This window comes from Microcaecilia unicolor, chromosome 8 (assembly GCF_901765095.1).
Source record: "Microcaecilia unicolor chromosome 8, aMicUni1.1, whole genome shotgun sequence".
Classification (NCBI taxonomy): domain Eukaryota; kingdom Metazoa; phylum Chordata; class Amphibia; order Gymnophiona; family Siphonopidae; genus Microcaecilia; species Microcaecilia unicolor.
In genome coordinates, this window is record NC_044038.1 from 64,598,786 (window position 1) to 64,625,742 (window position 26,957).

A 26,957-nucleotide genomic window follows, 5' to 3' on the forward strand; every position below is an offset into this window, starting at 1 on the left:
CGAGACCTAAGCATGGTGGAAATCACTGGTCCTGAAAAACCCCGTTTAGCTAAATGGGCTCGTTCAAGAGCCAAGCCGTAAGACAAAATCGACCCGGATCTGGATGTGGAACTGGCCCTTGAACCAGCAAAGTCCTGTGAACTGGGAGCCGAAGAGGAGGCGCCACCAATAGCCGCTGTAGATCCGCGTACCAAGGACGCCGCGGCCAATCCGGTGCTACCAAAATTACCGGTCTTCCGTGATCTTCGATCATCTGTAGGAGACGGCCTATTAGCGGCCACGGAGGGAACGCGTAAAGAAGGTCGGAGGGCCACTGTTGCAAGAGAGCGTCTACTCCTGCCGCTCTTACATCCTTTCGACGACTGAAGAAACGAGGGACTTTCGTGTTGAGATTGGCTGCAAACAGATCTAGAACTGGAGTGCCCCAGCGCTCCACTATCAACCGAAACGCTTGATCGCTGAGAGACCACTCCCCGGGATCGAGAGTGTGGCGACTGAGAAAGTCGGCTTGAACGTTTTCCACTCCGGCCACATGCGATGCTGAAATGGCCGAGAGGTGAATCTCCGCCCAGGCGAGGAGACTCTCCGCCTCCCGACACAATAGACGACATTTCGTTCCCCCCTGACGGTTGACATAGGCCACTGCCGAGGCATTGTCCGAAAGAACTCTGACCGCTTTGCCTATTAGTAGAGCCCTGAAGTGCTGCAGGGCCAACCGGATCGCTCTGGTCTCCAACAAATTGATTGATTGAACTGCTTCCAGTTGAGACCAAAGACCCTGGGCCCACTGCCCCAGGCAATGCGCTCCCCAGCCTCGGAGACTGGCATCTGTTGTTAACGATATCCAGCGAGGAGATTCCAAAGGCATGCCTACTGTGAGATTCTTCATCCGCAGCCACCAAAACAGCGAGCTGCGCTCTCTGTTGCGGAGAGGCAGACGCTTCCATAGTGACTCCCTCTGAGCGGACCAACGCGATAGAAGAGACCACTGAAGAGGCCTCATATGGAGTCTGGCCCAGGGTACTACTTCTATGGTGGCTGCCATGGATCCGAGAATCTGAAGATAATCTCGAGCACACGGACGCTGCTGTTGAAGAAAGCCCCGAATCTGAGACTGCAGTTTTAGAATCCTGGCCTGCGGTAGAAACACTCGGCCTTGTGTCGTGTCGAACGTGACGCCCAAATACTCCAGAGATTGAGAAGGAACCAACCGACTCTTTGACACATTTACTACCCAACCTAGAGACTGCAAGAACTGCATCACTCGTTCTGTGACACGACAACTCTCTTGATAAGACTTTGCTCTGATTAACCAGTCGTCTAGATATGGATGAACCAGAATCCCTTCCTTCCTGAGGGCCGCAGCCACCACGACCATAACTTTGGTGAACGTGCGGGGAGCCGTCGCCAAACCGAAGGGCAGAGCACGAAACTGGTAATGCTGCCCTAGAATTGCAAAGCGCAAGAACTTGTGGTGAGCCGGACGAATGGGAATATGCAAATAAGCCTCTGTGAGATCCAAGGCTGTCAAATACTCTCCCTGGCGCACTGCGACTATGACTGATCGCAGGGTCTCCATCCGAAAACTTGTGACTCTGAGAGCGCGATTGACCGGCTTGAGGTCCAATATAGGGCGAAAGGAGTCTTCCTTCTTGGGAACTACAAAATAAATGGAATACCGGCCTTGCCTGTACTCGGAAGGAGGGACTGGACAGATAGCGTGAAGATCTAACAGCCTCTGTAGAGTCTCCCGAACCGCCCTCACCTTGAGAGGAGAACGACAGGGAGACTCCAGAAAGGCGTCTGCAATAGGCCTTGCGAACTCTAAGGCATAACCGTCTCGTATAACTTCCAAGACCCACTGATCTGAAGTTATGTGGGCCCACCTCTGATAGAACTGAGAAAGACGAGCTCCGACAGGCACCAGAGGAGAGGCCCTCGCCCCTTCATTGGGAAGGACGGGTCTGTGATCTAAAACCTGGAGAGGAGAAACTCGCTCCTCTGCGAGTACCCCGAAAGGACTGTGTCCTATTGTAGAACCGAGATTTATGAGGTTGAAAACCCCGACCAGTCTGAAATCTACGTAAACCTCTACCTGGACCTCTACCAGAGAAGGAACCTCAACCGGACAGGCGGGGTCTATCTTGCGGCAATCGAGGAACTTTAGCATCTCCTAAGGAATTAACCAACTTATCCAATTCTTCCCCAAACAAAAAGGACCCTTTAAATGGAAACTTGCTCAATTTGGATTTGGAGGCCGCATCCGCCGACCAACCTTTCAACCACAGCGACCGGCGAGCAGCGACTCCCAACGCCAAAGACTTAGAAGATGCTCGCAACAAATCATATAAGGCATCCGCCAGAAACGCCGCTCCCGTTTCAATCCTAGCCACCTCTAGATCAATAGCTTGAAGATCATCCGAAGTCCTGTCCAGAACTCTCTCTGCCCACCTAAAACAGGCCCTAGCCACTAAGGACCCACAAATGGCAGCCTGTACTGCCAAGGAAGAAACATCAAAACTATTCTTGAGCAGAGAATCCAGACGTCTGTCCTGAACATCCCGAAGAGCTGTTCCGCCATCTACGGGGACTGTATTCCGCTTATTCACCACCGACACCACGGCATCCACGACCGGCACCTTAAGCAAAGACTTATCCACTTCAGGAACCGGATAGAGACGAGACATAGATCTGGACTGCCGGAAAACCGCATCTGGGGACTCCCATTGCGCTTTAATAACATCCCAAATATCCTGGTGCATAGGAAAAGTCTTGGTAGCAGACCTAGAGCCTTTAATCAAGAAATCGACCTTACGGACTGCCGAAGCTGGCTGTAAATCTTCAAAGTTCAAAGTAGAAGACACCATAGAAATTAGCTCCTGCAAATCATCCTTATGGAAAACTCTGGCTACAGAAGGATCTTCTCCCTGAGCAAAAGAAGTAGCCTCAGGATCTGGAGAAGAAGATTCCTCCCAGATATGCTCCGCCAGATCTTCCTCTTCTTCTAAGAAGGGCATTTCCTGATCATGAACTGACTCCAAATGCTCCCGCCAATCTCCCTCCCTAGATCTCTTAGAGGGAGGGGGAGCAGCCATACTCAAAGGCCCTGGCTCAGCTGAAGAATCCCCCTTCTGCAGCAAAAAAGCCTGATACATCTGGAGCACAAACTCAGGAGGAAACCCCCCTGCCTGAGTAGGCCCAGCCTGCATCAGTGCTCCTGCAGAAAAAACGTCCAACGGAGGTGCCGAAAGCCCTGCAGGCTGCGAGAAGGGGAGGACGAATTCAAAATGGCCGCCGTTCGCGCCAAAACCGGCGTTCCGGAGTCCGGGGGCGCGCCTGACCCTTCAGCAACCACGGGATCAGAGCGCGCCGGTGAAGAGACCGAACCAGCTGACTGAACCGCTGCCGGCAAAACCGGACCCGACGCTCCCGCTAGTGCTGTACAATACTTACAAGCGCCTGAAGATGAAACACCCCGACGCTGACAAACGGAGCAGCGCTTAAGTTTTTCCGACATCGCCGACGCGCGCGTACCCAATTCGCACCAAAACTGTACTTTTTTTTTTTTTAAACAGCGCTTCAATTAACAACACGAATCCCCCGAAAACAAATAGAGAAGGGAGCCAGGCCAGGCAAAGAAAAACTGTGCTCTTTATGTTTCCCTGCTGTGGAAACGCTAATCAGCCACACCACACACACTTGACAGTAACAGAGCTGCCTGCTCGTTTAATCAAAGGGGACTGAAGAGATCTGTGGCAGAGAAACCAATTTAGCTTCTTTTTACTTCTGGCTGCCTCTCCCAAAGGTAAAATCCCCCTGCTAATCAAAGGGCTACCCTTCCCTTTGAAATTGAATTAGATAATAAGGGAGGTGGGGAGGAACAAGGGGGGAGGGACCCGGGACACCCGAGTTTTCACCCCTGAGGCTGAAAGTCAACCAAACTGAAAAGAACACCTAACAAGCCTCAAAGAATTCCTGTGGCACAGAATAAAGGCAGACTAAAGCCAACAATAAAGAAAAAGCTGAAAGACAATATAGAGAGACTAATGGGCTCACTCCTACCTGCTGGGAGACTGAGAAATACTGAGGCTAGGGTTACATGACCAGGGCTCCTATTGGCTCGCTAGAGTCAGAGTTTTTTTCTCAGTCTCCAACCTGCTGGTAGGCGTGCACAACCCATCAGTCCAATCCTGGGCCGGTCCGGAGGGATGCTAAGGAAAGAACAGCATTGAGCGTGGGTAGTCTCTGCAAATAAGCAGCTTATAAAAGACTCCTGAGGCAGGCCTGTGGCCAAAACACAGACCTGTGTCAAGTTTGCATTAAAGTTTGTATATCATTAAACACAATATTGAAGCATCACCCCCTACTGGCAGCAATGCAGTTGGAAGACTCTCACTCAGCTTCCAGGGAACAATCCTCCCACCTATGCTCCGCCCCTGTGTACTTGCAGAACAGTGTTCAGTCAGAATTTCTGCATTTACATACATATGTGCATATATGTCATTCTTTTATATATTCATGCATATGGTGTGCAGATAAGTGTCGGCACCTGGATTAAACAGCTGCCCTTATACAGTATAATTTTGTAACAGGTCACCCTTCTTGTTGTTTTACAGAAGTACACAAGAGCCTGAGTTTTTCTAACCTTCCAGCACGATTACTATTCCCTTGCCCGTAATGTCTTGTCTGTCTGTTTTACCTAGATTGTAAGCTCTTTGAGCAGGGAGTCTCTCTATGTCAAATGTTCAGCGCTGCATGCGTCTGGTAGCGCTATATAAATGCGTTAGTAGTAGTAGTTAATATACAGAAAGTACATGTGTAAACCGTGACTCTGTCCATATTCCTTCATGAGCATGCCTGCTCTACACAATACAGATCTGCTTGCCTCATGGGTGTGGACTTTTTAAGCACAACCTAATATTATAATGGGTCTATTACATACATAAACTCGCATTTTAGATGTAGGAAGTGTTTATAAATTAAATTCCCTCCATAAGCACCTTTATCTACAGAAAACAGATACCTTGCTTGACCTCCAAATCGAAGTGACCTGTTGTAAAATTAGCCTCAGTCTGTTTATAGCACATGCTCCCTCACAGCATGTGGATATGCCCAAAATATTACAAATAAGTAACAAGAGAATGGAAATAGACAGACAGGTAGCACCTTATAGATTAACCATTTTATTAAGGCATGAACTTTTGAGGACCAGAGTCCACTTTGTCAGATGCAAGAGAAAAGAAAACATAGCAGTGCACTTAATGCCATGGTCTGCAACATTTAAAAGTATCTTTTATATCTTTCATTTCTTCCCTGTCAGTCATGGGTGGCTGAGCACCTAAAGCCCTGGAATCCAGCCCGAGCTGAATACTGCTGGTTAGCTTGCACTGTTTCCAGATGTGACCTCTTAGTTAGGTATTACCTATCTGTTAAAGACAACTCAGGCTCTTCACCCTTATAACAGGGCATTCTCCATTACGAAATGTCAATAATTATTACTGAATCTAAAGGTCAGGGTTGTGAGATTCATCTAGCAGGCTGTGCAAAGTGCATCCAGGCTCTGTGATCAGTTCCTATGATACTTCATGCAGTGATTCTATCAGAAACAAGGGTCAATCCCCTTTCCCCCCCCCCTAACCTCTGAGAGCAGGCATAGGCTGGAGTTTACATTGCATGGGATGACTATGTTTTAATACACTTAAAAGTGTCACCCCAAAAAATAAAAGTAAAAACTAAAATTAACAGTACTGACATATAACATAGCCCTGCTGTACAACCACAGGGTATAAGCCTGGTTTTACTTATATAATCCTGTACACATTTTTATCTTTAAATTATAGTAAGTGCATTACAGATTTACTGATACATATTGTCCAGGATTTGGTTTGATAATATTGAAAGCAAAGGACATCACAGGGCAAATATTGCCAACTGCAAAGATTTCTATGAGAACACAAACCTTTTCCCTGATTATTTTTCGACTGTCAAACTTCTAGAAAGGGAGCTGTCTGTATGCCTCAGTGACATCTCGCAGAAGTGCTGCCACAAGAGTCTGGGACCTGCTTCCTGATAGGTCAACGCACTCTGCAACTCTTAGCAGGAGGTTGCTTCTGGGCTGCATCCCTAACTTCCATTATTTACACAGGAAATAGTCATTCTTCTGGTTTATATGATCACAAAAACTCTGCTACCAGTAAAATGGCCCTTCTGCTCCTTAGGCAGCTGTGTAACCCCTTTTCCAGTCTTCTCACTTGTCCAGTCATTAAAGTCCATGTGCCAGTTCTCAAGCCATCCCAGTCTTAGAGGGCAGAAGCTCTATCATCACATTAATCTCCTGACCTGTTGAGCAGAATAAAGTGCCACATTCATCCAAAATATCACACACTGGTTGCACATGGAAAGAAAACTAAATACTGAAATGTTAAAATGTCAGCTAAAGCACTGGCGGGAATTACCCAAAGCTCTTATGCTACAAATCTTTATGGATGTCAGTTGATATAATCAATGGTACCATCAGGCCTTACACATGTATGATCCTATATAATAATTCTCACCACCAACGTTCTAATCGGGAACTACCTGTGTCCGTACCTCTTTCTTGAGCTAGGCTCCGTAGCCAGGCTGACGTCACTAACAGCTGATTCCAAGTGGCAGGAAACAGAGCAAGTGGAAGCGGAGCATCAAACAACGACCATCCTCTCCCCTGTCCCCCCTCCAGCCACCCATGTCCAGTGGCGACCCTCCTCCCCCCCCCCTCTAGCCACCCATATCCCGCGAACCTGCTCTCTCACCTGCCCGTCCTTCATCCACCCATGTTGAGTAACAAATTCTTCGGGTCAGGCAGGAAAGATCCTCAGTCCTACCTGTCCGCTGCTGGCGCTGACGCTCCCCCACTGCCGGATCGCTGTTCAAAATGGCCGCCGATACTTATAAGGGTGGCCTCCAAGAGTTCAGCAGAAGTCCCCGAGACCGCCATTGGAAGTCTCAGCGGCCATTTTCAACAGCGATCCAGCAGCGGGGGAGCATCAGCGCCAGCAGCGGGCAGGCAGGAACGTGGATCTTTCCTGCCTGCCCCGAAAATTTCGTTACACAACCTGGGTGGATGAAGGAGGGGCAGGTGAGAGAGCAGGGTCGCTGGACATGGGTGGTTGGAGGGGGGGCAGGGTGAGAGGAGGGTCGCCGCTGGACATGGGTGGCTGCAGGGGGAGAGGAGGGTCGGTGGACAGGGGTGGCCCTAAGACCAGAAAGGTGGGGGTGGAAGGGGGGCCTCAGACCATAAAGGGAGAGGGGAGGGGCACACACTCACTCACTCTCTATCACATACACTGTCTCTGACACACTCTCTATCACACACACACACACACACTCTCTCTCTCTCTCTCTCTCAAACATACACTCCGAGAAAAACCTTGCTAGCGCCCGTTTCATTTCTGACAGAAACGGGCCTTTTTTACTAGTATCACATAAAGCAAAACATCAGCCAATTAGATTGTTTGTTTTTCTTTTTACCCATCGCTCTCTGTAGCCACATAATGCCCTCAATTATACTCCCTTCACAAGGTACCAATATTTGTTGATTAGATAGAAAAAGTTTGTTACTATAAATCCTGCAGAGGAATGCCCTGAAAGGTCCTTAACATGCATCTTCTTTAACAGTTCATGGTCTTTCACATCAGGTACCAGGCGAGAACTCCTGCTGCGGCAGCAATAGTAGCAGCGAAGAGGAATTGCACAGTGGGGTGTCTAAACACAGCCAGGGCAACATGGAAAGGACACCCCGATGTTTCACCAGCACCTGAAAATAAACACAATTAACCATAAAGGGAAGCCTGGGAGACATGTTGCATCAGGGCATACTTTGAAGTGGGCATGGGGGACATGCTGGGTAATAATGAAAGGAAAGCAAAGCAAAGAGCCTGGTGGTCTCTCAGAGGAGCCTGGCAACTGGCTGGCTGTTCAGTGGTTACTGAGGGGCTGATGCAGAAAGCTACACAGCTTCTGCCTCAAAATTAATGATCTAAAAATACTGCGTTCTGCTGTAATCAACCGCAGTAGTGATCTGCAGCACCCTCCAACCCCTACTCAACATGACCCCTTTCCTGCCCTCCCCCAACTGAAAAAAAATCCCTAGTATCTAATGGCGCCCCCCCCCCCCCACCCACCTGTCTCCTTGCTCCAGGTCCCCCCCCCCCCAGGTCAAACCTTAAGAGGCAGGAGTGATACCCATTCGCACCTGACTGACACTGCCATCCTGAAAAATGGCAGCACCCGAAATATTTTTCCCTAATTGGAGTTGAAGTGATGCTGCTGTAGGAATTTCATGTACCACTTGACAATCCTGGGGTCAGTCTGTCAAATTTTGTTTTCTTTATTTGGTAGTCTCTACCCAGCTATCAAATAAGAGAAAAAAAAATATTTTATTTTGGAAACTGACCCTGACTGATGCATCCCAGGATGTGCCACATAGGGTCAGGCACTGACACTTTTTAAGATGAAGGAACTGGAGACAGGAGCGAGTGGGCATCATTCTTGCTTCTTAAAGTACAACCTAGGGGAGGAGGTGTCACTAGATACCAGGGATTAGTTATGGGTTTTTTTTTTTTTGTTTTAATTGGGGCGGGGGGGGGGGGGTTGGTTCAAGGGGCTATTAGACTACCAAGCATTGTGTCTGGAAGTTGAGGCAGGGGGAAGTTGGATCAAGGGAGGCCACCAGACCACCAGGACCTTTTGGTTGTGTTGGAGTGGGGCCACTAGACTACCAAGGAACCATGCAGAAAGCTATCAAGTTCAGGTTGGGGGCTCAAGTCCAGGCTCCCCCCTAACCCTTCTATGCTGTCTCAGATTTGGCAGTAGATTTCTCACACTCTTAATCATCAGTGCACAGATGAGAAGTTCTATGAATTGCTGTGGATTAGTTAATAACATTTGAATATGCTATGTGCTGAGGTCTACCATGCAAGTTGATTTCTGAACCCTAAAAAATAGTTATATATGTAAGCCGCCTTGATTTGTGCATCAACAGAAGGCAGTATATCAAAAATTAATAGACTTTCTGCATTGTGCAGCCCACAACAGTGCAGAGTTTTCATTAACTGTGTGCTGCAGCTTTCTGCATTGGCCCTTAAGAAATATAATGGCAGATCAGCAGGTGGCAGAAGAAAGTACAATACAATGTTAATGGTGGGAAGCTCCCCTACAAGGTGGAGGCCTCTTGACAATCAGGAAGTTTGGCAGGTATGCAGTTACTAATTCCAAAATTATAAATGCTAGTCCAACAGTATTGAAACAGTATCACAAACTACCATGAGGAGCTGGATGCAGTTGGCTCTACTGACAAATCCTATATTGCTTAGTATTGATCCAAACTGCTCGATGTCACGAAGGACAAACAGCCAGCATGAAATAATCAATGCTCCACATGAGATAAAGGTTAATGCATTTTTGCATCCCTTGTCTTTTAGTTTTAAAGAAAGTCTAATTGATACTTTTGAGTTGCTTTTGTGGGTTTCCAACTCAACTGAAACCAGTCTTTTGGTCTTCCCGCATTTTATAACTCACTTGTCCTCCCCTCCTCCAATATGGACCAGTACCAACACATACACTGGTTAATATGGTATAAACTATACTGCTGCAAGTGAACACTGAATACCACATTACTCCAGGTCTTACTGCAGCTGATAATATTCAGGGGTGTATCTAGCAGTCCCTTTTTTAAGGGGGGGGAGGCCATTCCTGTCTGCCTCCCCTCCTTCAAAATGTTTACCTTTGTGAGCAGAGATACCCAAGCTCTGCCAGCTGAAAGCTTCGCAGCCCAAACCTCCCCCAGTGCGAAGAAGTCAGTGGTGTGCTTTCCAGTTGCCAACAACAGTACTCCTTGCAAATGCTCAGTGTGTAAGCATGTATGATGAGCACTGGCAGCTGGAAAGCACACCGCCGACTTCTTTGCACCGGGGAAGGTTTGGGCTGCAGGGTACTGCAGTTTGAGTGGGGAGGACCCCAAGCCCCCCTCTGTGACTATGCCACTGGTAATATCGATGCCTGTACTTGAATGTCTTGCTCTTTCTGAGGTGGACCTGAATGACTTCATCCTCTCCTTTCGTACTACCCCAAGCTGTCTATCAAAATTGTCGTTCCCCTCTACTCCTCCACTCATGTCTTATCTCTCCCTCCCTTTCTCTTTACAACTTTAGTCTGTAAGCTGCTTAGATGTCTTCCACAATGGGTGGGATAGTAAATCCCTAATAAACTTGATGTCATCAGCAACTGGATACAGTAACATTAGGCACTACCCCTCCGTCTCATCCATCATAATAGGCCTTCAGTGGCCCATAGGAAACCCCCCCCCCCATGCAAGAACCTCACTCAACAATTCCCTCAGATACCATACCTCATGTTTCTTAAGCCCTCCCTATCCTATTCCCAATCACTCCTCTCCTGCCAGCTTTGTGCCATCAGAGGAGGCTGGATGGCCTCAGTCTCTCTCTTGTTCTGCACATACCACTTTGAGGTACACTTAATTTTTTGCATTAATAGTTGCATTAATATAGATTTTTTAAAAATATGAGCTTCGTTCATGAACTTACTTGGCATCTTAATAACGTCATTAAATGTTAATACCAAAGACCCTGTATTACTTTACACCCCCTCCCCCCAATTTATGGAAATTAATTCAGACTAAGTGCTGTCCTGTAACAGAGCAGACAGTTAAAAGAATGTTACTTAAATGATCCCTTACCATAGCAAGTTTTCAATTTGGAAACAGCATCGCTTTAAAAATAAATCAAAGTGTATTCATATTTTTCAAGGTGGTACATATACTCAAAATTTACTGGCTTGCAGACCAATATATGTATGTACATCAACAATCCTTTAGTCTGCTATCTATTTGCACCAAATTGAATTTAAGTGGAGGAAAGACTTCAGTATATACAACGCTACCATTATAATGTAGCTGCTGTGAGGTATATCATGAGTCATAAAACCTCCACCTCCCAATTAATGATTTTTTTAAATTCAGTCTTATATATATATAATGTAGCTGCTGTGAGGTATATCATGAGTCATAAAACCTCCACCTCCCAATTAATGATTTTTTTAAATTCAGTCTTATATATATATATATATATATATATATATATATATATATATATATATATATATATATATATATATATATATAAAACTTCTTTTTGGTAAAAATTCAAATATATTCAACTACTTAGCCTTTGGCAATAATGTTGCAATCAGCATGGCTTTAACTCTATGGAGCTTCTCCGTTTCACCATTTCCTCAGGCTGTCGGCTTCAAATGGTCATCACAACTATTTTTCTGGACGCTTCATACTCATCTAAAACAAACATGCAGTTATACCAATTAACTGCATAGCTTTAAAGATCTTAGATTTACCTTATTGATGGTTACGGGCTCACCCTTCTTCACATTCAAACTTCAAACTCCAAAGCTTTACAATGCTAAAGATGGCACTCCTTTTTCATCAAGACAACAATCAGTTCTCCACCCATCACAGCGTTCTCCAGTCTTTTGATCTCAATCTTTTACATTTGCATCAAGACTACAGAGCTTAGAGAAGTGAACTGTAAAAAAATGGTCAAAAAATACTTTCTGTTCAGTGGCTGTATTTAAGCCTGCTGGTTGCAATATATTTAGAACGTGAATCCAATGGTAATCACTGTATAAAAGCACAACATAAATTTAAAGAACTACAGTGTTTTAACACTGATAAGACTGGAGATAACAAAAGAGGGGGGAATAGGGGGAAGTTACTGACTCAAAAAGAGCAGAGGTGGATTCACGTTCTAAATACTTTGGAACCAACAGGCTTAAATGTATCCACTGAATGGAAAGTATATTTTTGACCACATTTTTTTTTTTTTAATAGTTCACTACTCACTACGTAGTCTTGTTGCAAATGTAGAAGAAAAAGTAAAAGATTGAGATCAACAGGCAGGAGTTTTGTGACTGTGAAAGCTAGAACGCTCTGACTGGTGGACAGCTGACTGGCGTCTTGATAAAAAAGGAGCGCCATCTTTAACGTTGTAAAGCTTTGAAGACTGAAGTTCGAATGTGAAGAAGGGTGAGCCCGTGATCATCAATAAGGCAAGTCCGAGATCTTAAAAGCTATGCACTTAATTGGTATAACTGCATGTTTGTTTTAGATGAGTATGAAGCATCCAGAAAAAATAATCGTGACGACCATTTGAAGAAGGCAGCTCCCGAGGAAGTGTTGTACAGTGAAACGGAGAAGCTCCTTAGAGTTAAAGCTGTGCCGATTGCAGCGTTGTTGCCAAAGCTAAGTAGCTGAATACATTTGAATTTTTTACCAAAAAGAATATATATATATATATATACAGTGGGGGAAATAAGTATTTGATCCCTTGCTGATTTTGTAAGTTTGCCCACTGACAAAGACATGAGCAGCCCATAATTGAAGGGTAGGTTATTGGTAACAGTGAGAGATAGCACATCACAAATTAAATCCGGAAAATCACATTGTGGAAAGTATATGAATTTATTTGCATTCTGCAGAGGGAAATAAGTATTTGATCCCCCACCAACCAGTAAGAGATCTGGCCCCTACAGACCAGGTAGATGCTCCAAATCAACTCGTTACCTGCATGACAGACAGCTGTCGGCAATGGTCACCTGTATGAAAGACACCTGTCCACAGACTCAGTGAATCAGTCAGACTCTAACCTCTACAAAATGGCCAAGAGCAAGGAGCTGTCTAAGGATGTCAGGGACAAGATCATACACCTGCACAAGGCTGGAATGGGCTACAAAACCATCAGTAAGACGCTGGGCGAGAAGGAGACAACTGTTGGTGCCATAGTAAGAAAATGGAAGAAGTACAAAATGACTGTCAATCGACAAAGATCTGGGGCTCCACGCAAAATCTCACCTCGTGGGGTATCCTTGATCATGAGGAAGGTTAGAAATCAGCCTACAACTACAAGGGGGGAACTTGTCAATGATCTCAAGGCAGCTGGGACCACTGTCACCACGAAAACCATTGGTAACACATTACGACATAACGGATTGCAATCCTGCAGTGCCCGCAAGGTCCCCCTGCTCCGGAAGGCACATGTGACGGCCCGTCTGAAGTTTGCCAGTGAACACCTGGATGATGCCGAGAGTGATTGGGAGAAGGTGCTGTGGTCAGATGAGACAAAAATTGAGCTCTTTGGCATGAACTCAACTCGCCGTGTTTGGAGGAAGAGAAATGCTGCCTATGACCCAAAGAACACCGTCCCCACTGTCAAGCATGGAGGTGGAAATGTTATGTTTTGGGGGTGTTTCCCTGCTAAGGGCACAGGACTACTTCACCGCATCAATGGGAGAATGGATGGGGCCATGTACCGTACAATTCTGAGTGACAACCTCCTTCCCTCCGCCAGGGCCTTAAAAATGGGTCGTGGCTGGGTCTTCCAGCACGACAATGACCCAAAACATACAGCCAAGGCAACAAAGGAGTGGCTCAGGAAGAAGCACATTAGGGTCATGGAGTGGCCTAGCCAGTCACCAGACCTTAATCCCATTGAAAACTTATGGAGGGAGCTGAAGCTGCGAGTTGCCAAGCGACAGCCCAGAACTCTTAATGATTTAGAGATGATCTGCAAAGAGGAGTGGACCAAAATTCCTCCTGACATGTGTGCAAACCTCATCATCAACTACAGAAGACGTCTGACCGCTGTGCTTGCCAACAAGGGTTTTGCCACCAAGTATTAGGTCTTGTTTGCCAGAGGGATCAAATACTTATTTCCCTCTGCAGAATGCAAATAAATTCATATACTTTCCACAATGTGATTTTCCGGATTTAATTTGTGATGTGCTATCTCTCACTGTTACCAATAACCTACCCTTCAATTATGGGCTGCTCATGTCTTTGTCAGTGGGCAAACTTACAAAATCAGCAAGGGATCAAATACTTATTTCCCCCACTGTATATATATATAGACTGAATTAAAAAAAATCATTAACTGGGAGGTGGAGGTTTTATGACTCACGATGTGCTGCACAGCAGCTACGTTATAATGGTAACGATGTATATAACAAGTATTTCCTCCACAAAAATTCAATTTCGTGCAAAAGATAGCAGACTTTAAAGGACTGTCAAGTGGTACATGAAATTCCTACAGCAGCATCACTTCAACTCCAATTAGGGAAAAAATATTCAAATGGGCGATTTTTCAAATAGATACTGTTTCCAAAATCACGGCCTACTCTACCAAGAGATCAGTTTATTTTCACTATTTCTCTTTAAAAAAATAAGGTTGGTTGTCTGTTAAAGAAAGAGGTAAGTGGTTCCATGTTCAGATCATTTGTACCCTGGCCACGTGGTTCCTTTGACCTAAGCAACATACAATTATTCAGAATAAAACCATCAGAAGCAGATTACCTTGTTTACCAACATAGTAGGGACACTTGCGAATATCCCCCTTCCCATCATGCACTGGCAACCCTCCATCTTGGATCTCTTCCACTAAGGTTGCGCCAATCTTGTCTAACTCATCAAAAACCTGGGGGAAGGAAGAAAAGAAACATGGTGTTAGAACGATCATGCACAGACAGCCACCACCAACTGTGGCTTCTGTAGTGAGGTGAGGAAAGCAAAAGGTATTTACAGGCCGATTACTCCAATTATTCTCACATCTGGGTGATGTCATCTGACAAAGCCCGATGCGGACGCTGAATAGCAAGTAATGTAGAAGCGTCTATCAATGTCCCACTGCTCATGCACTGGTGCTTTCCCACCCAATGCACACGCGGGCCCTCCAGTCAGGTGAAAAAGCAAAAAGCAGATAACATAGAACTAAATTCAACTCCTAGGGGAGGTGAGAGGGTATATGAGAATAATCGGCATGTTGTCCTCGGAGAACACCTGCTACAGGTAAAGTACCTTTGCTCTCTCTGAGAACAAGTAGGCCTTCTTAATCTCACAGCTGGGAATCCCTAGCTACCAGGCTCACCGAAAACAAGAAAGCTAGGATAACAGAGTCTCAAAATGTTGAGAACAAAACGTCAATCAACCTGAAACTATATACATATTAGCTATGTACGTGCAGCCTGGAACAGAATAAAACAGGGCCTAGGAGGGTGGAGTTGGATCCTAGACACCGAACAAATTCTGAAGAACTGCCTGTCTGAACCGACTGTCATGTTGGGTATCCTGATCAAGACAGTAATTGAATGTGAATGTGTGGACTGAAGACCAAGTTGAAGCCTGGTAAATCTCCTCTATGGAGGCTGATCTTAAATGGGCTACCGATGCAGCCATGGCTCTCACACTGTGAGCCGTGACATATCCCTCTAAGTCAGCCCAGCCTGGGCATAAGCAAAGGAGATGCAATTTGTTATTCAATTTAAAAGTGTTTGTTTGCCGATGGCCATCGCCAATATGTTGGGGGTCAAAAGAAATGAAAAGCTGGGTGGTGGACTGTCTATGGGCTTCAGTCTACTCCAGATAGATGGCTAAGGCTCGCTTGCAGTCTAAAGTATGCAGTACACTATCACCAGGACGGGCATGTGGTTTGGGGAAAAATGTTGGTAGAATGACTGGTTAAGATGGAACTCTGACTCTACCTTAGGAACGCACTTAGGGTGCGTGTGGAGAACTACCATGTTGTGATGAAACTTAGTATACAGTGGATGAGCTACCAGGGCCTGGAGCTCACTGATTCTGCAAGCTGAAGTGGCCACTAGCAGAAACACAACTTTCAAGGTCAAAAACTTCAGATGACAAATTCAGAGGCTCAAAAGGAGCTTTCATCAGCTGGGTGAGGACTACATTGAGATCCCATGACACAGTGGGAAGTTTGGTAGGGGGCTTTGTTAGCAACAAACCTCTCCTGAAATGAACAAGGATGTACAGAGATAGACTTGACTCCCACATGGTGTTAAGTGCCAACTGCACTGAAATGAACTCTTGCAGAGCTGGTTTTCAAACCAGATTCAGAGAGGTGTAGAAGGTACTCAAGCAGTTTTTCTGTAGGGCAAGAGAAGGGATCTAAGGTCTTGCCCTCACACAAGATGGCAAACCTCCTCCACTTAAAAGAGTAACATCTCTTAGTGGAATCTTTCATGGAAGCCAGCAAGACACAGGAGACACCCTCAGGCAATCCCAGGTTCAAGTTCTACACCCTCAACATCCAAGTCCTGAGGGCCACAGATTAGAGGTTGGGATGCAGGAGGGAACCCTCATTCTGCGTGGTGAGGGTAGGAAAACAGTCCAATCTCCATGGATCTTTGGAGGTCAACTCCAGAGGAGGAAACCAAATCTTCTGCGGCCAGTTAGGAGCGATCAGAATCATGGTTCCCTGGTCTTGCCTGAGTTTCAATAAAGTCTTCTCTATGAGAGATATGGGAGGACACGCATAGAGGAGCCCTTGTCCCCACTGCAGGAGAAAGGCATCTGACACTAGTCTGCCGTGTGACCTGAGCCTGGAGTAGAACTAAGTGACTTTGTTCAAATAAGTGACAAAAAGATCCATTGAGGGGGTGCCCCACTTTCAGAAGATCTTCTGGGCTACTCCCATATTGAGAGACCACTCATGTGGTTGCAATATCCTGCTCAGTCTGTCCGCAAGGCAGTTGTTCTTGCCGGGCAGGTAAGTGGCAAGAAGGTCCATACCATGAATAAGAGCCCAATGCCACATGCCAACCGCTTCCTGACACAAGGGTTAAGAACCCATACCCCCCTGCTTGTTGCCATAGAACACTGCAATCTGATTGTCTATTTAAATGAGAACAATTTGGTCCTGGAATCGGTCTCTGAAAGTCTTTAGAGTGTTCCAGATGGCCCGGAGCTCGATGAGATTTATGTGGAACTGAACCTCGAGTGGACCACTGGCCTCGAGTGTGAAGCCCATCTACATGAGTTCCCCAACCCAGGTTGGATGAATCCATTGTCAACACCTTTCAAGGCAATGGAATTTGGAATGGAAGTCCCAGGGTCAAACTGGACCTGACTGTCCACCAGAGATGTGCTTGAGCCAGCTCCAGGGGAATGCAAATGACATCTGTTAGGTTCCCCATCACCTGAGACCACTGGGAAGCTAAGGTCTACTGGGCTCTCATGTGCCATGGGAGCGACATGCACTGTTAAGGCCATGTGGCCCACCAATCTCAACATCTGCCAAGTTGAAACCTGCTGACTGCTGTAGACCTGCGACGTGTCACTAAGACATCTCTCCCCTGAGGAAGGAAAGCTCGAGCCTGCATTGTATCAAGCAGGACTCCTATGTATTCCAAACTGGATGTAGGTGGGACTTGATGACAAACCCCAGTAGCTCCAGCACCTGAATAGTTAGGTGCATGGACTTCATGGATCCTTCCTGAGATGACTACTACTACTACTTATTATTTCTATAGCACTACTAGACATAGCTCTTGACCAGCCAATCGTCTAGGGAGGGAAACACGTATACCCCCAGTCTGTGAAGATATGCTGTGACTACCACTAGCACTTCATAAAAACTCTAGTGGCAGACACCAGGCCAAATGGAGAATACGATACTGGAAATGGTGTTTACCCATGAGAAATCCAAGATACTTCCAGTGACATGGAAGTATAAAAATGTGGGTACATGTGTCCTTTAAGTCCAGAGAACATAGCCAATCGTTTTCCTGAATTAGAGGAAGAAGGGTTCCCAGGGAAATCATCCTGAACTTTTCCTTGACCAGAAATCTGTCCAGGGCATTTAGGTCTAGAATGGGCTGGAATTTCCCCATTTTTTTTGGATTACAAGGAAGTACCTGGAATGGAATCCCTTCCCTTCTTCCCCTGGTGGCAAGGGTTTGACCGCTCGGGCCTGCAGAAGAGCAGAGATCTCCTCTACAAGTACCTGCTTGTACTGAGAGCTGATGAAAGATACTCTCAGTGGGCAATTTGGTGGTCTCCAATGCCAATTCAGTGCATACCCAAGATGGACTATTTGAAGAACCCACCGGTCGGATGTTACAAGAGACCATCTGTGCTGGTAAAAAGTGAGCCTTCCTCTAACCAGTAAGCCGTCTTGGACAGATACTCTTTGAGCGGCTATGCTCTGCTAGAGCCAGTCAAAAGCCAGTGCCCTGCTTTGACTGGGGAGCTGGCTGGGACTTCTGAGGATGGAGCTGGCAAGGCCTGGGATGCTAGGCTTGAGTCGCCTGAGCAGAGCGAGCAGGAGGCAGGAACATACACCTCAGAGTAATAGGGTTGCCGCCTAGGTCCTCTGGAAAATCATCTTGTTGAAGAAGACACAGATGGAGGATGCCAAGACAGAGTGTTGATGGTGTCCGTATGCTTCTTCATGAGGTTAGTGACTTCTTCCACTCTCTCTCCAAACAAATTGTCCTCTCAGCACGGCACATCTGCCAATCTCTCTTGAACTGCTGGTACGAGGAGACACATAGCCAAGAATCTGCGCATCCCACACCCATGCCAGAGTCTGGATACAACATCAAAAGTATCATAGATGCCCCTGGCCAGATAATGCCTATACTTCATCTGCTTCTTGGCCAGCTGGCAAAGATCTGCGGCCTGCTCTGAAGGGAGAGTCTGCTAGACTCCGTGTACTGTTCATTAAAGACTCCAAAATAAAGGTTTCTGAAGAGCTGTTAGGACTGGATACAATGAGCATCGAGGCCTGAAAAGTTTTTCTCCCAAATGAAGTTAAGGTTTTGGCCTCTCGTCCCAGGGGCACCAAGGCATGAGACTTTGGCCTGTTTGAGAGCAGATTTGACCACCATGGAGTTATGAGGCAGCTGTGCCCTCTCAAATCCAGGAGCCTTCTGGACATGACATTGCATATCCACCTTCTTGGGTGCAACCTGCACTGTGTGAAGGGAGACTTTAAAAAGGGCCAACCGGGCGGATCCAAAATGGCGTTGTAGCGAGTTGCTGCACCAGACGCCCCCAGATGCACTCCGAGTTAGAGCTCAGGAGGACTCCTGAACCACTCGTGAGATGGGGAAAAGGAGAGGAAAAGTACGGGAGTTTCCCTCAACCCCTAACGGGACTCACCCCTCCCAGCTACCGATGTTGGAATGCTTCGGGGTGACGATGGGACCTATTCAAGCTTCTTCCCCTGCTACCGGTGCTGACGTATCTGAGTTGGCCGGCAGTGTAGGCGGGGTTTCTTTGAGCCCCGTCATGCGTGCGGCTCCCCCACAGCCAGGACGAAGAGGCATGGAAGCGGGGCCTGCAGTTTAGCTTTCAGGAGAAGAGGAGCAGAATGTACAGGGAGGGAACTTGCCCATGCCAGATGAGGTGGTGGAGAGCGGTCTGGTAGGACAACAAATTTAAAATGTTCCTTTAAAGATAGTTACTAATTTGAACCAGATCCTTACCCCCCCACCCCCCGTGCTTTCATTGGGGTCATTAAATAAACCAGCCATAGTGACAATGGAGTCATTCTGGGACTTGACATTCACTTTGCATTCCTCCCTGCAATCTTTGATTTTAAAAAATACAGTGGAAATTAAGGTTTTGTCTAAGGCAGTCCTAATCCAGGAGCAAATAAATACCCAACAGTTTTCTGAAGTGAAACAACTTGGGGAAAACTTACACAAATTGGAGAATTTGAGTCGTCTCAAATAAGGAAAGGAACTTTACCTTATGTAGGTTAGAATATTTGGAAAATCAATCTAGGAAACAATCTGAGACTAACCAATTTCCCAAGGTCTCCACTGATAACACCTGTGGATATGGTTAAAAAATATTTGGTTGAGGTTCTGGGGATGTCGAGTGACTCACTGCCTCCTATAGTTCATGTGCAATATCTTCAGAATATTATAAAATCTGGTAATGGAACTTTTCAACCACACATGGGAGATGGTATGAACTTAACATCCTTTTTGGAATCATCATTGGAAGTTGTTACACAAAGAACTACTGCCGTGGTGTCTTTTGCTCTGGAAATGGACCAAGATGCCATTCTGAGACTTTTGTTAAGGCATTTGGACTCTCTGTTTTTAGGAGCTAAAATAACAATCTATCCAGATTTATCTAGAGAAACTCAGAAGAGGTGCAAGGCCTTTTTGGCTATGCGTCAGAGGACTTTGGCTTTAGGGGCCAATTTTGTACTTAAATTTCCTTGTATATGTCGAATATTATTTCAGTCAAAAAATTTTCAATTCTTTGATCCTAAACAGTTAGAAGATTTTTTGGTTTCTAAGAAAGAAGTAGAGAGGTGTGGTAGCCGTGTTAGTCCACTCTTAAAGGTTATCAATAGAAATCAAACAAAATAAAACATGGAAAAGAAAATAAGATGATACCTTTTTTTATTGGACATAACTTAATACATTTCTTGATTAGCTTTGGAAGGTTGCCCTTCTTCGTCAGATCGGAAATAAGCAAATGTGGTAGCAGATAGTATATATAAGAGAAACATCAAAGCATTACTTTGACAGTTTGACAGAGTGGGAGGGTGGGGGTATGCATGGGGACATCAAAGCATTTCATTGATATTCTAACAGGATGGTGTGGGAAGGTGAGAGGAGGGTGATAAACAGAGAAATAAACAGAGAAATACAACTTTATGGTTTATAATGGGCTAGAAAACCCAGATCCTTATTAAGTCCTGTCTGTTGGGTGTCAAAATATTCAATCATTCTGACTTCAAAGGTCTTATGTTCTTGTATTGTTTTAAAGTTACCTTTCAGGATTCTTACTGTGAAATCACTGGTGCAGTGTTCTGGTCTTGTAAAGTGTTGGCCCACAGGGGTGGGGGCCTGACTGGCACAGGCTATTTTCATGTGATGTCTGTGCAGATTGAATCTTGTCTTAAGCATCTGGCCTGTTTCTCCAATATAAGCTGATCAGGAGTAAACTCCCAACACAGACTGAAGGTGAAGAGAAGGGCACATTTCTCTGCAATACATCCAGCTGCAAGCTATGCCAAAACATTTCACAGGACCCCACAGTCATTCACAAGGGAAAAATATTCAACATAAAGGAATCTTTCACATGCTCATCTTCCAATGTGGTATATATCATTCAGTGTAAAAAATGTAACGAAGGATGCTATATTGGAGAAACAGGCCAGATGCTTAAGACAAGATTCAATCTGCACAGACATCACATGAAAATAGCCGGTGCCAGTCAGGCCCCCACCCCTGTGGGCCAACACTTTACAAGACCAGAACACTGCACCAGTGATTTCACAGTAAGAATCCTGAAAGGTAACTTTAAAATAATACAAGAACGTAAGACCTTTGAAGTCAGAATGATTGAATATTTTGACACCCAACAGACAGGACTTAATAAAGATCTGGGTTTTCTAGCCCATTATAAACCATAAAGTTGTATTTCTCTGTTTATCACCCTCCTCTCACCTTCCCACACCATCCTGTTAGAATATCAATGAAATGCTTTGATGTCCCCATGCATACCCCCACCCTCCCACTCTGTCAGACTGTCAAAGTAATGCTTTGATGTTTCTCTTATATATACTATCTGCTACCACATTTGCTTATTTCCAATCTGACGAAGGGCAACCTTCCAAAGCTAATCAAGAAATGTATTATGTCCAATAAAAAAAGGTATCATCTTATTTTCTTTTCCATGTTTTATTTTGTTTGATTTCTATTGATAAGGAAGAAGTGAATGTGAATGTGATTGTTAACTAACAGAACCACACTGTGTGATAGTTTGGGAAAAGAAAATAGGTCAGCAGTATCTCTTGTGTTGATTTATGTTAAAGTATGTATTAACAATATTATTTTATTTCCTTTTCTTGGATATGTACAGTGGGGGAAATAAGTATTTGATCCCTTGCTGATTTTGTAAGTTTGCCCACTGACAAAGACATGAGCAGCCCATAATTGAAGGGTAGGTTATTGGTAACAGTGAGAGATAGCACATCACAAATTAAATCCGGAAAATCACATTGTGGAAAGTATATGAATTTATTTGCATTCTGCAGAAGGAAATAAGTATTTAATCCCTCCGGCAAACAAGACCTAATACTTGGTGGCAAAACCCTTGTTGGCAAGCACAGCGGTCAGACGTCTTCTGTAGTTGATGATGAGGTTTGCACACATGTCAGGAGGAATTTTGGTCCACTCCTCTTTGCAGATCATCTCTAAATCATTAAGAGTTCTGGGCTGTCGCTTGGCAACTCGCAGCTTCAGCTCCCTCCATAAGTTTTCAATGGGATTAAGGTCTGGTGACTGGCTAGGCCACTCCATGACCCTAATGTGCTTCTTCCTGAGCCACTCCTTTGTTGCCTTGGCTGTATGTTTTGGGTCATTGTCGTGCTGGAAGACCCAGCCACGACCCATTTTTAAGGCCCTGGCGGAGGGAAGGAGGTTGTCACTCAGAATTGTACGGTACATGGCCCCATCCATTCTCCCATTGATGCGGTGAAGTAGTCCTGTGCCCTTAGCAGAGAAACACCCCCAAAACATAACATTTCCACCTCCATGCTTGACAGTGGGGACGGTGTTCTTTGGGTCATAGGCAGCATTTCTCTTCCTCCAAACACGGCGAGTTGAGTTCATGCCAAAGAGCTCAATTTTTGTCTCATCTGACCACAGCACCTTCTCCCAATCACTCTCGGCATCATCCAGGTGTTCACTGGCAAACTTCAGACGGGCCGTCACATGTGCCTTCCGGAGCAGGGGGACCTTGCGGGCACTGCAGGATTGCAATCCGTTATGTCGTAATGTGTTACCAATGGTTTTCGTGGTGACAGTGGTCCCAGCTGCCTTGAGATCATTGACAAGTTCCCCCCTTGTAGTTGTAGGCTGATTTCTAACCTTCCTCATGATCAAGGATACCCCACGAGGTGAGATTTTGCGTGGAGCCCCAGATCTTTGTCGATTGACAGTCATTTTGTACTTCTTCCATTTTCTTACTATGGCACCAACAGTTGTCTCCTTCTCGCCCAGCGTCTTACTGATGGTTTTGTAGCCCATTCCAGCCTTGTGCAGGTGTATGATCTTGTCCCTGACATCCTTAGACAGCTCCTTGCTCTTGGCCATTTTGTAGAGGTTAGAGTCTGACTGATTCACTGAGTCTGTGGACAGGTGTCTTTCATACAGGTGACCATTGCCGACAGCTGTCTGTCATGCAGGTAACGAGTTGATTTGGAGCATCTACCTGGTCTGTAGGGGCCAGATCTCTTACTGGTTGGTGGGGGATCAAATACTTATTTCCCTCTGCAGAATGCAAATAAATTCATATACTTTCCACAATGTGATTTTCCGGATTAAATTTGTGATGTGCTATCTCTCACTGTTACCAATAACCTACCCTTCAATTATGGGCTGCTCATGTCTTTGTCAGTGGGCAAACTTACAAAATCAGCAAGGGATCAAATACTTATTTCCCCCACTGTATTTACTAATTGTTAAGGTCGAAGGAGTAAACTTAATTTCAACTTCATGTTAAAAGAGATAATTGGTTGAAGATTGTATTAGAAATTGCTATATCATCTCTGTTTGAGCTGTATAAAATATAAATAATAAAGAAATTATACATTAAAAAAGGCCCAACCTCCTCCTCCCCCCCCACCAAAAAAAAAAATACAAGGTGGCTGGATAAAACAAAAAGTAGGTACAAAATGAAGAAAAATAAAGAAAAATAAACCCACATGGGAAAGCACACGCAAAAATAGAGCACAGTGAATAGACAATCACGAATGTGTCCTCTCAGCTCTATGGAAAAAACAAGACTAAAGGACCAACGCTTGCGCATTGGGCAGGAAGGCACCAGAGCATGCGCGATGGGATGCTGCTAGAAGCTTCTATATTACTCACTAGTCAGTGTCCGCACAGGGCTTTGTAGGATGATGTCAACTAGATGTGAGAATAAGAAGGCCTGCTTGTCCTCGGAGAAGCATCTTCACTTCTGTATTCAATGTGCTTTAGAAGAACAAGACCCTCTTAAAGGAGAAATTAGGTCTTGCTCGATAATTTTCTTTCCATTAGTCTTTCCCACTATTTCAGAACCTGTGGTATAGTTATGTTGATCAACCAGCTGGTGGAGATAGAGAACTAAAAACTGAGCTGAGCTAAGACATCTCTCTCTCAGCATTCAGGGCCCAATGTACTATAGTCCCTGGAAAGAACTATTAACTATTTCCACTGCAGTGGTGAGGTGTGGTAGCCGTGTTAGTCCACTCTTAAAGGTTATCAATAGAAATCAAACAAAATAAAACATGGAAAAGAAAATAAGATGATACCTTTTTTATTGGACATAACTTAATACATTTCTTGATTAGCTTTCGAAGGTTGCCCTTCTTCCTCAGATTGGAAATAAGCAAATGTGATAGAAGATAGTATATATAAGAGAAACATCAAAGCATTACTTTGACAGTCTGACAGAGTGGGAGGGAGGGGGTATGCATGGGGACATCAAAGCATTTCATTGATATTCTAACAGGATGGTGTGGGAAGGTGAGAGGAGGGTAATAGAGAAATAAACAGAGAAATACAGCTTTATGGTTTATAATGAGTTAGAAAACCCAGATCCTTATTAAGTCCTGTTTGTTGGGTGTCAAAATATTCAATCATTCTTATTTCAAAGGTCTTATGTTCCTGTATTGTTTTAAAATTACCTTTCAGTATTCTTACTGTGAAATCACTGGTGCAGTGATCTGGTCTGCAGTGGTGGAAATAGCAAGCAATTCTACAAATAAATAGATAGAAATCGCATGCAAATGAGCTGCACAAACTTTTACCGTGCAGCTAAAACCAGCGCAATGCAGGGCAGTCAATCACTAAGCATGGCTGCTATGTGCAAGCCTCTGTTACCAAAAAGTACAGTCTCTCTGGTTTGCGAAGCTCATTCGTGACTTTCAGATATCTAATGAGGACTCTACATACATTGAGAAGCTTCAAGAAAGAATACCGAGCCTCTTAGTCCTCTCTGTGAAAGGATGGAACCTCCACAGATTGGTTGAGATGCAATGCTGCTACCACTTTTGTATGAAAGGCAGAAATCGTGCGCAGGGAGAACCCACCCCAAAAATGTGAGAAAAGGGATCCCGAGAGAAAGCCTGAATCTCAAAACCCTGACACAACAGCCACCAAGAACATCATCTTTAGCTTAAGATCTTTCAAGAAGGATTCCAGAGGGGCTCAAAAGGAGGCTTCTGCAGAGCACAAGGACTAAATTAAGGCTCCACTCTGAACACGGCATTTGAAAGGGATGCTGCAAGCAGTCCGCTCCCTACAAGAATCAAATGATACCTGGATGAATTGCAATAGACGTCTTCTGCAGTCAGGTCCTGAAATAGGCCAAATCCGCAACATGAACTTTCAAAAAACCCAATGCCAATCCTTTCTGTAGGCCTGCCTGGAGAAACGCTAGGTTGTGCACATTCTGAGCAGAGAAGGGATAAATTCCACACTCAGAACACCAGCCCTTGAATGCCCTCCACACCCTTGCATATGCTATGGATGTAAAGTGTTTCTGAGTCTAAAGCAAGGTAGCAATGACCGAATCAGAATAACCTTTTCCCCTCAATTGAGCCCTTTCAATAGCCAAGCCATAGGACCAAAGAGGCATGGATCCTCCATGAGCACTGCATCTTGCTTCAGTAGGCCATGTACCTGCAGAAGATGGAAAGGATCCCCGTCCTGCAGCTGAATTATATCTGCGTATCATGGCCTCGGCAGCCAATCCGGGGCTATGAGAATTATTCAAATCCAGTGAAATGCAATCCTTTTCAACATGCAGACTACTATGGACCACATATAGTATACGTGTCTCCGGCCAGTGCTGCAGTAAGACATCGATCCCCATCAAGCCTAGTTCTTTCCAACAGGTAAAGAACTTGGGCACTTTGGCATTCTATTTTGTTGCCATTAAGTCCAGAAGCAGAGAACCTCATTGGTCCAATATCATCTGAAACCTCTGGCTGGATAGTTCCCATTCTCCTGGGCCCAAGGAGTGCCTGCTGAGAAAGTCCACCTCCACATTCAAGGATCCAACAATGTGAGCTGCCAACAAGCAGAGAAGATTTTTCTCTGCCTATCTCATAAGGGAGACCGTCTCCAACACCACGACAGCTGCAGGTCCTGCCTTGCTTGCCGATATAATCCACCACCGTCAGATTGTTACAGAAAACTTGGACCAGGACCCTGCCAGAAAGGGAGCGAAGTCATGCAAAGCATGCCGCACTGCCCTAATCTCCAAGCAATTTATCTGTCACTGAAAGTCCTGTTCCACCCATGTGACCTATGCCAGATGGAATTTGTTATGAGCTCCCCAACCTGACTTGCTGGCATCCGTTATCACCACTTACCATTGTGTTGTTGCAAAGGGAGCTCAGACGGTCAAACTCCTTGGTGACAACCACCACTGTATACTCTTCTAAACAGCATCCAAGGAAGCTGTACTTCTGCGACACCGGAGACCAGCAGCTGAGAAAAGACTCCTGTAAAGGCCGCATATGAGCCCTTGACCATGGCACCACTTCCATCACCTCCGTCATTGACCTCAGAACCTGCATGTAATCCCACTCTCTGGGCCTACCATGATGAAGGAGGAGACAAACCTACTGAACCAGCTTTGATCTTCTGCGTTCCATGAGAAAGATCCTCCCCCTTGCTGTGTTGAATAGAATGTCCAGATGTTCCAGTGTCTACAATGGAGTTAGTCTGCTTTTCTCAAAATTGATTACCCAACCAAACTGCAGATGATGAACAACTGTGTGTAGCCGCCACACGTTCCGAATAGGACGATGCATGAATAAGCCGGTCGTTGAGATATGGGTGAACTCTGATTATCTACTCCGAAGGAAGGCCGCCACCAGCACATAAACCTTGGTAAACATTCTTGGTGCCTTGAGATCGAAGAGCAAAGCCCTGAACTAGAAATGACAGCCCAGCACCACAAAACGTAGAAACCTCTGATGTGGCAGCCATATGCGTATATGCAAGAATGCCTCCTTGAGATAGAGGATGGTGAGAAATTCTCCCACTTGAACCGAGGCTTTGACTGCTCTTAG

At 45.3% G+C, this 26,957-nt stretch overlaps 2 protein-coding genes across 3 annotated transcripts in view; both read right to left on the reverse strand.

Moving 5' to 3' along the window:
* LOC115475558 (heme oxygenase 2-like) overlaps positions 1-26,957 on the reverse strand; it is a 117,688-nt gene that overhangs the window by 68,652 nt on the left and 22,079 nt on the right. The gene's annotated exons all lie outside the window — the stretch shown is intronic.
* The window catches only part of HMOX2 (heme oxygenase 2), a 48,593-nt gene continuing 26,803 nt past the window's right edge, over positions 5,168-26,957 (reverse strand). Inside the window, exons 5-7 of one of the 2 annotated variants that reach the window (XR_003943064.1) lie at positions 14,417-14,537; positions 7,600-7,795; positions 5,168-6,339 (exon numbers count right to left, since the gene is read on the reverse strand). Coding sequence is in view for 1 of the 2 variants with exons in the window: in XM_030211360.1 (XP_030067220.1) it covers positions 7,668-7,795; positions 14,417-14,537 (249 nt within the window). In the remaining variant the exon portion in view is untranslated. Of the gene's footprint in view, positions 6,340-7,387; positions 7,796-14,416; positions 14,538-26,957 lie in introns of those variants that run through there. The other variant, XM_030211360.1, reaches the window with a different exon arrangement.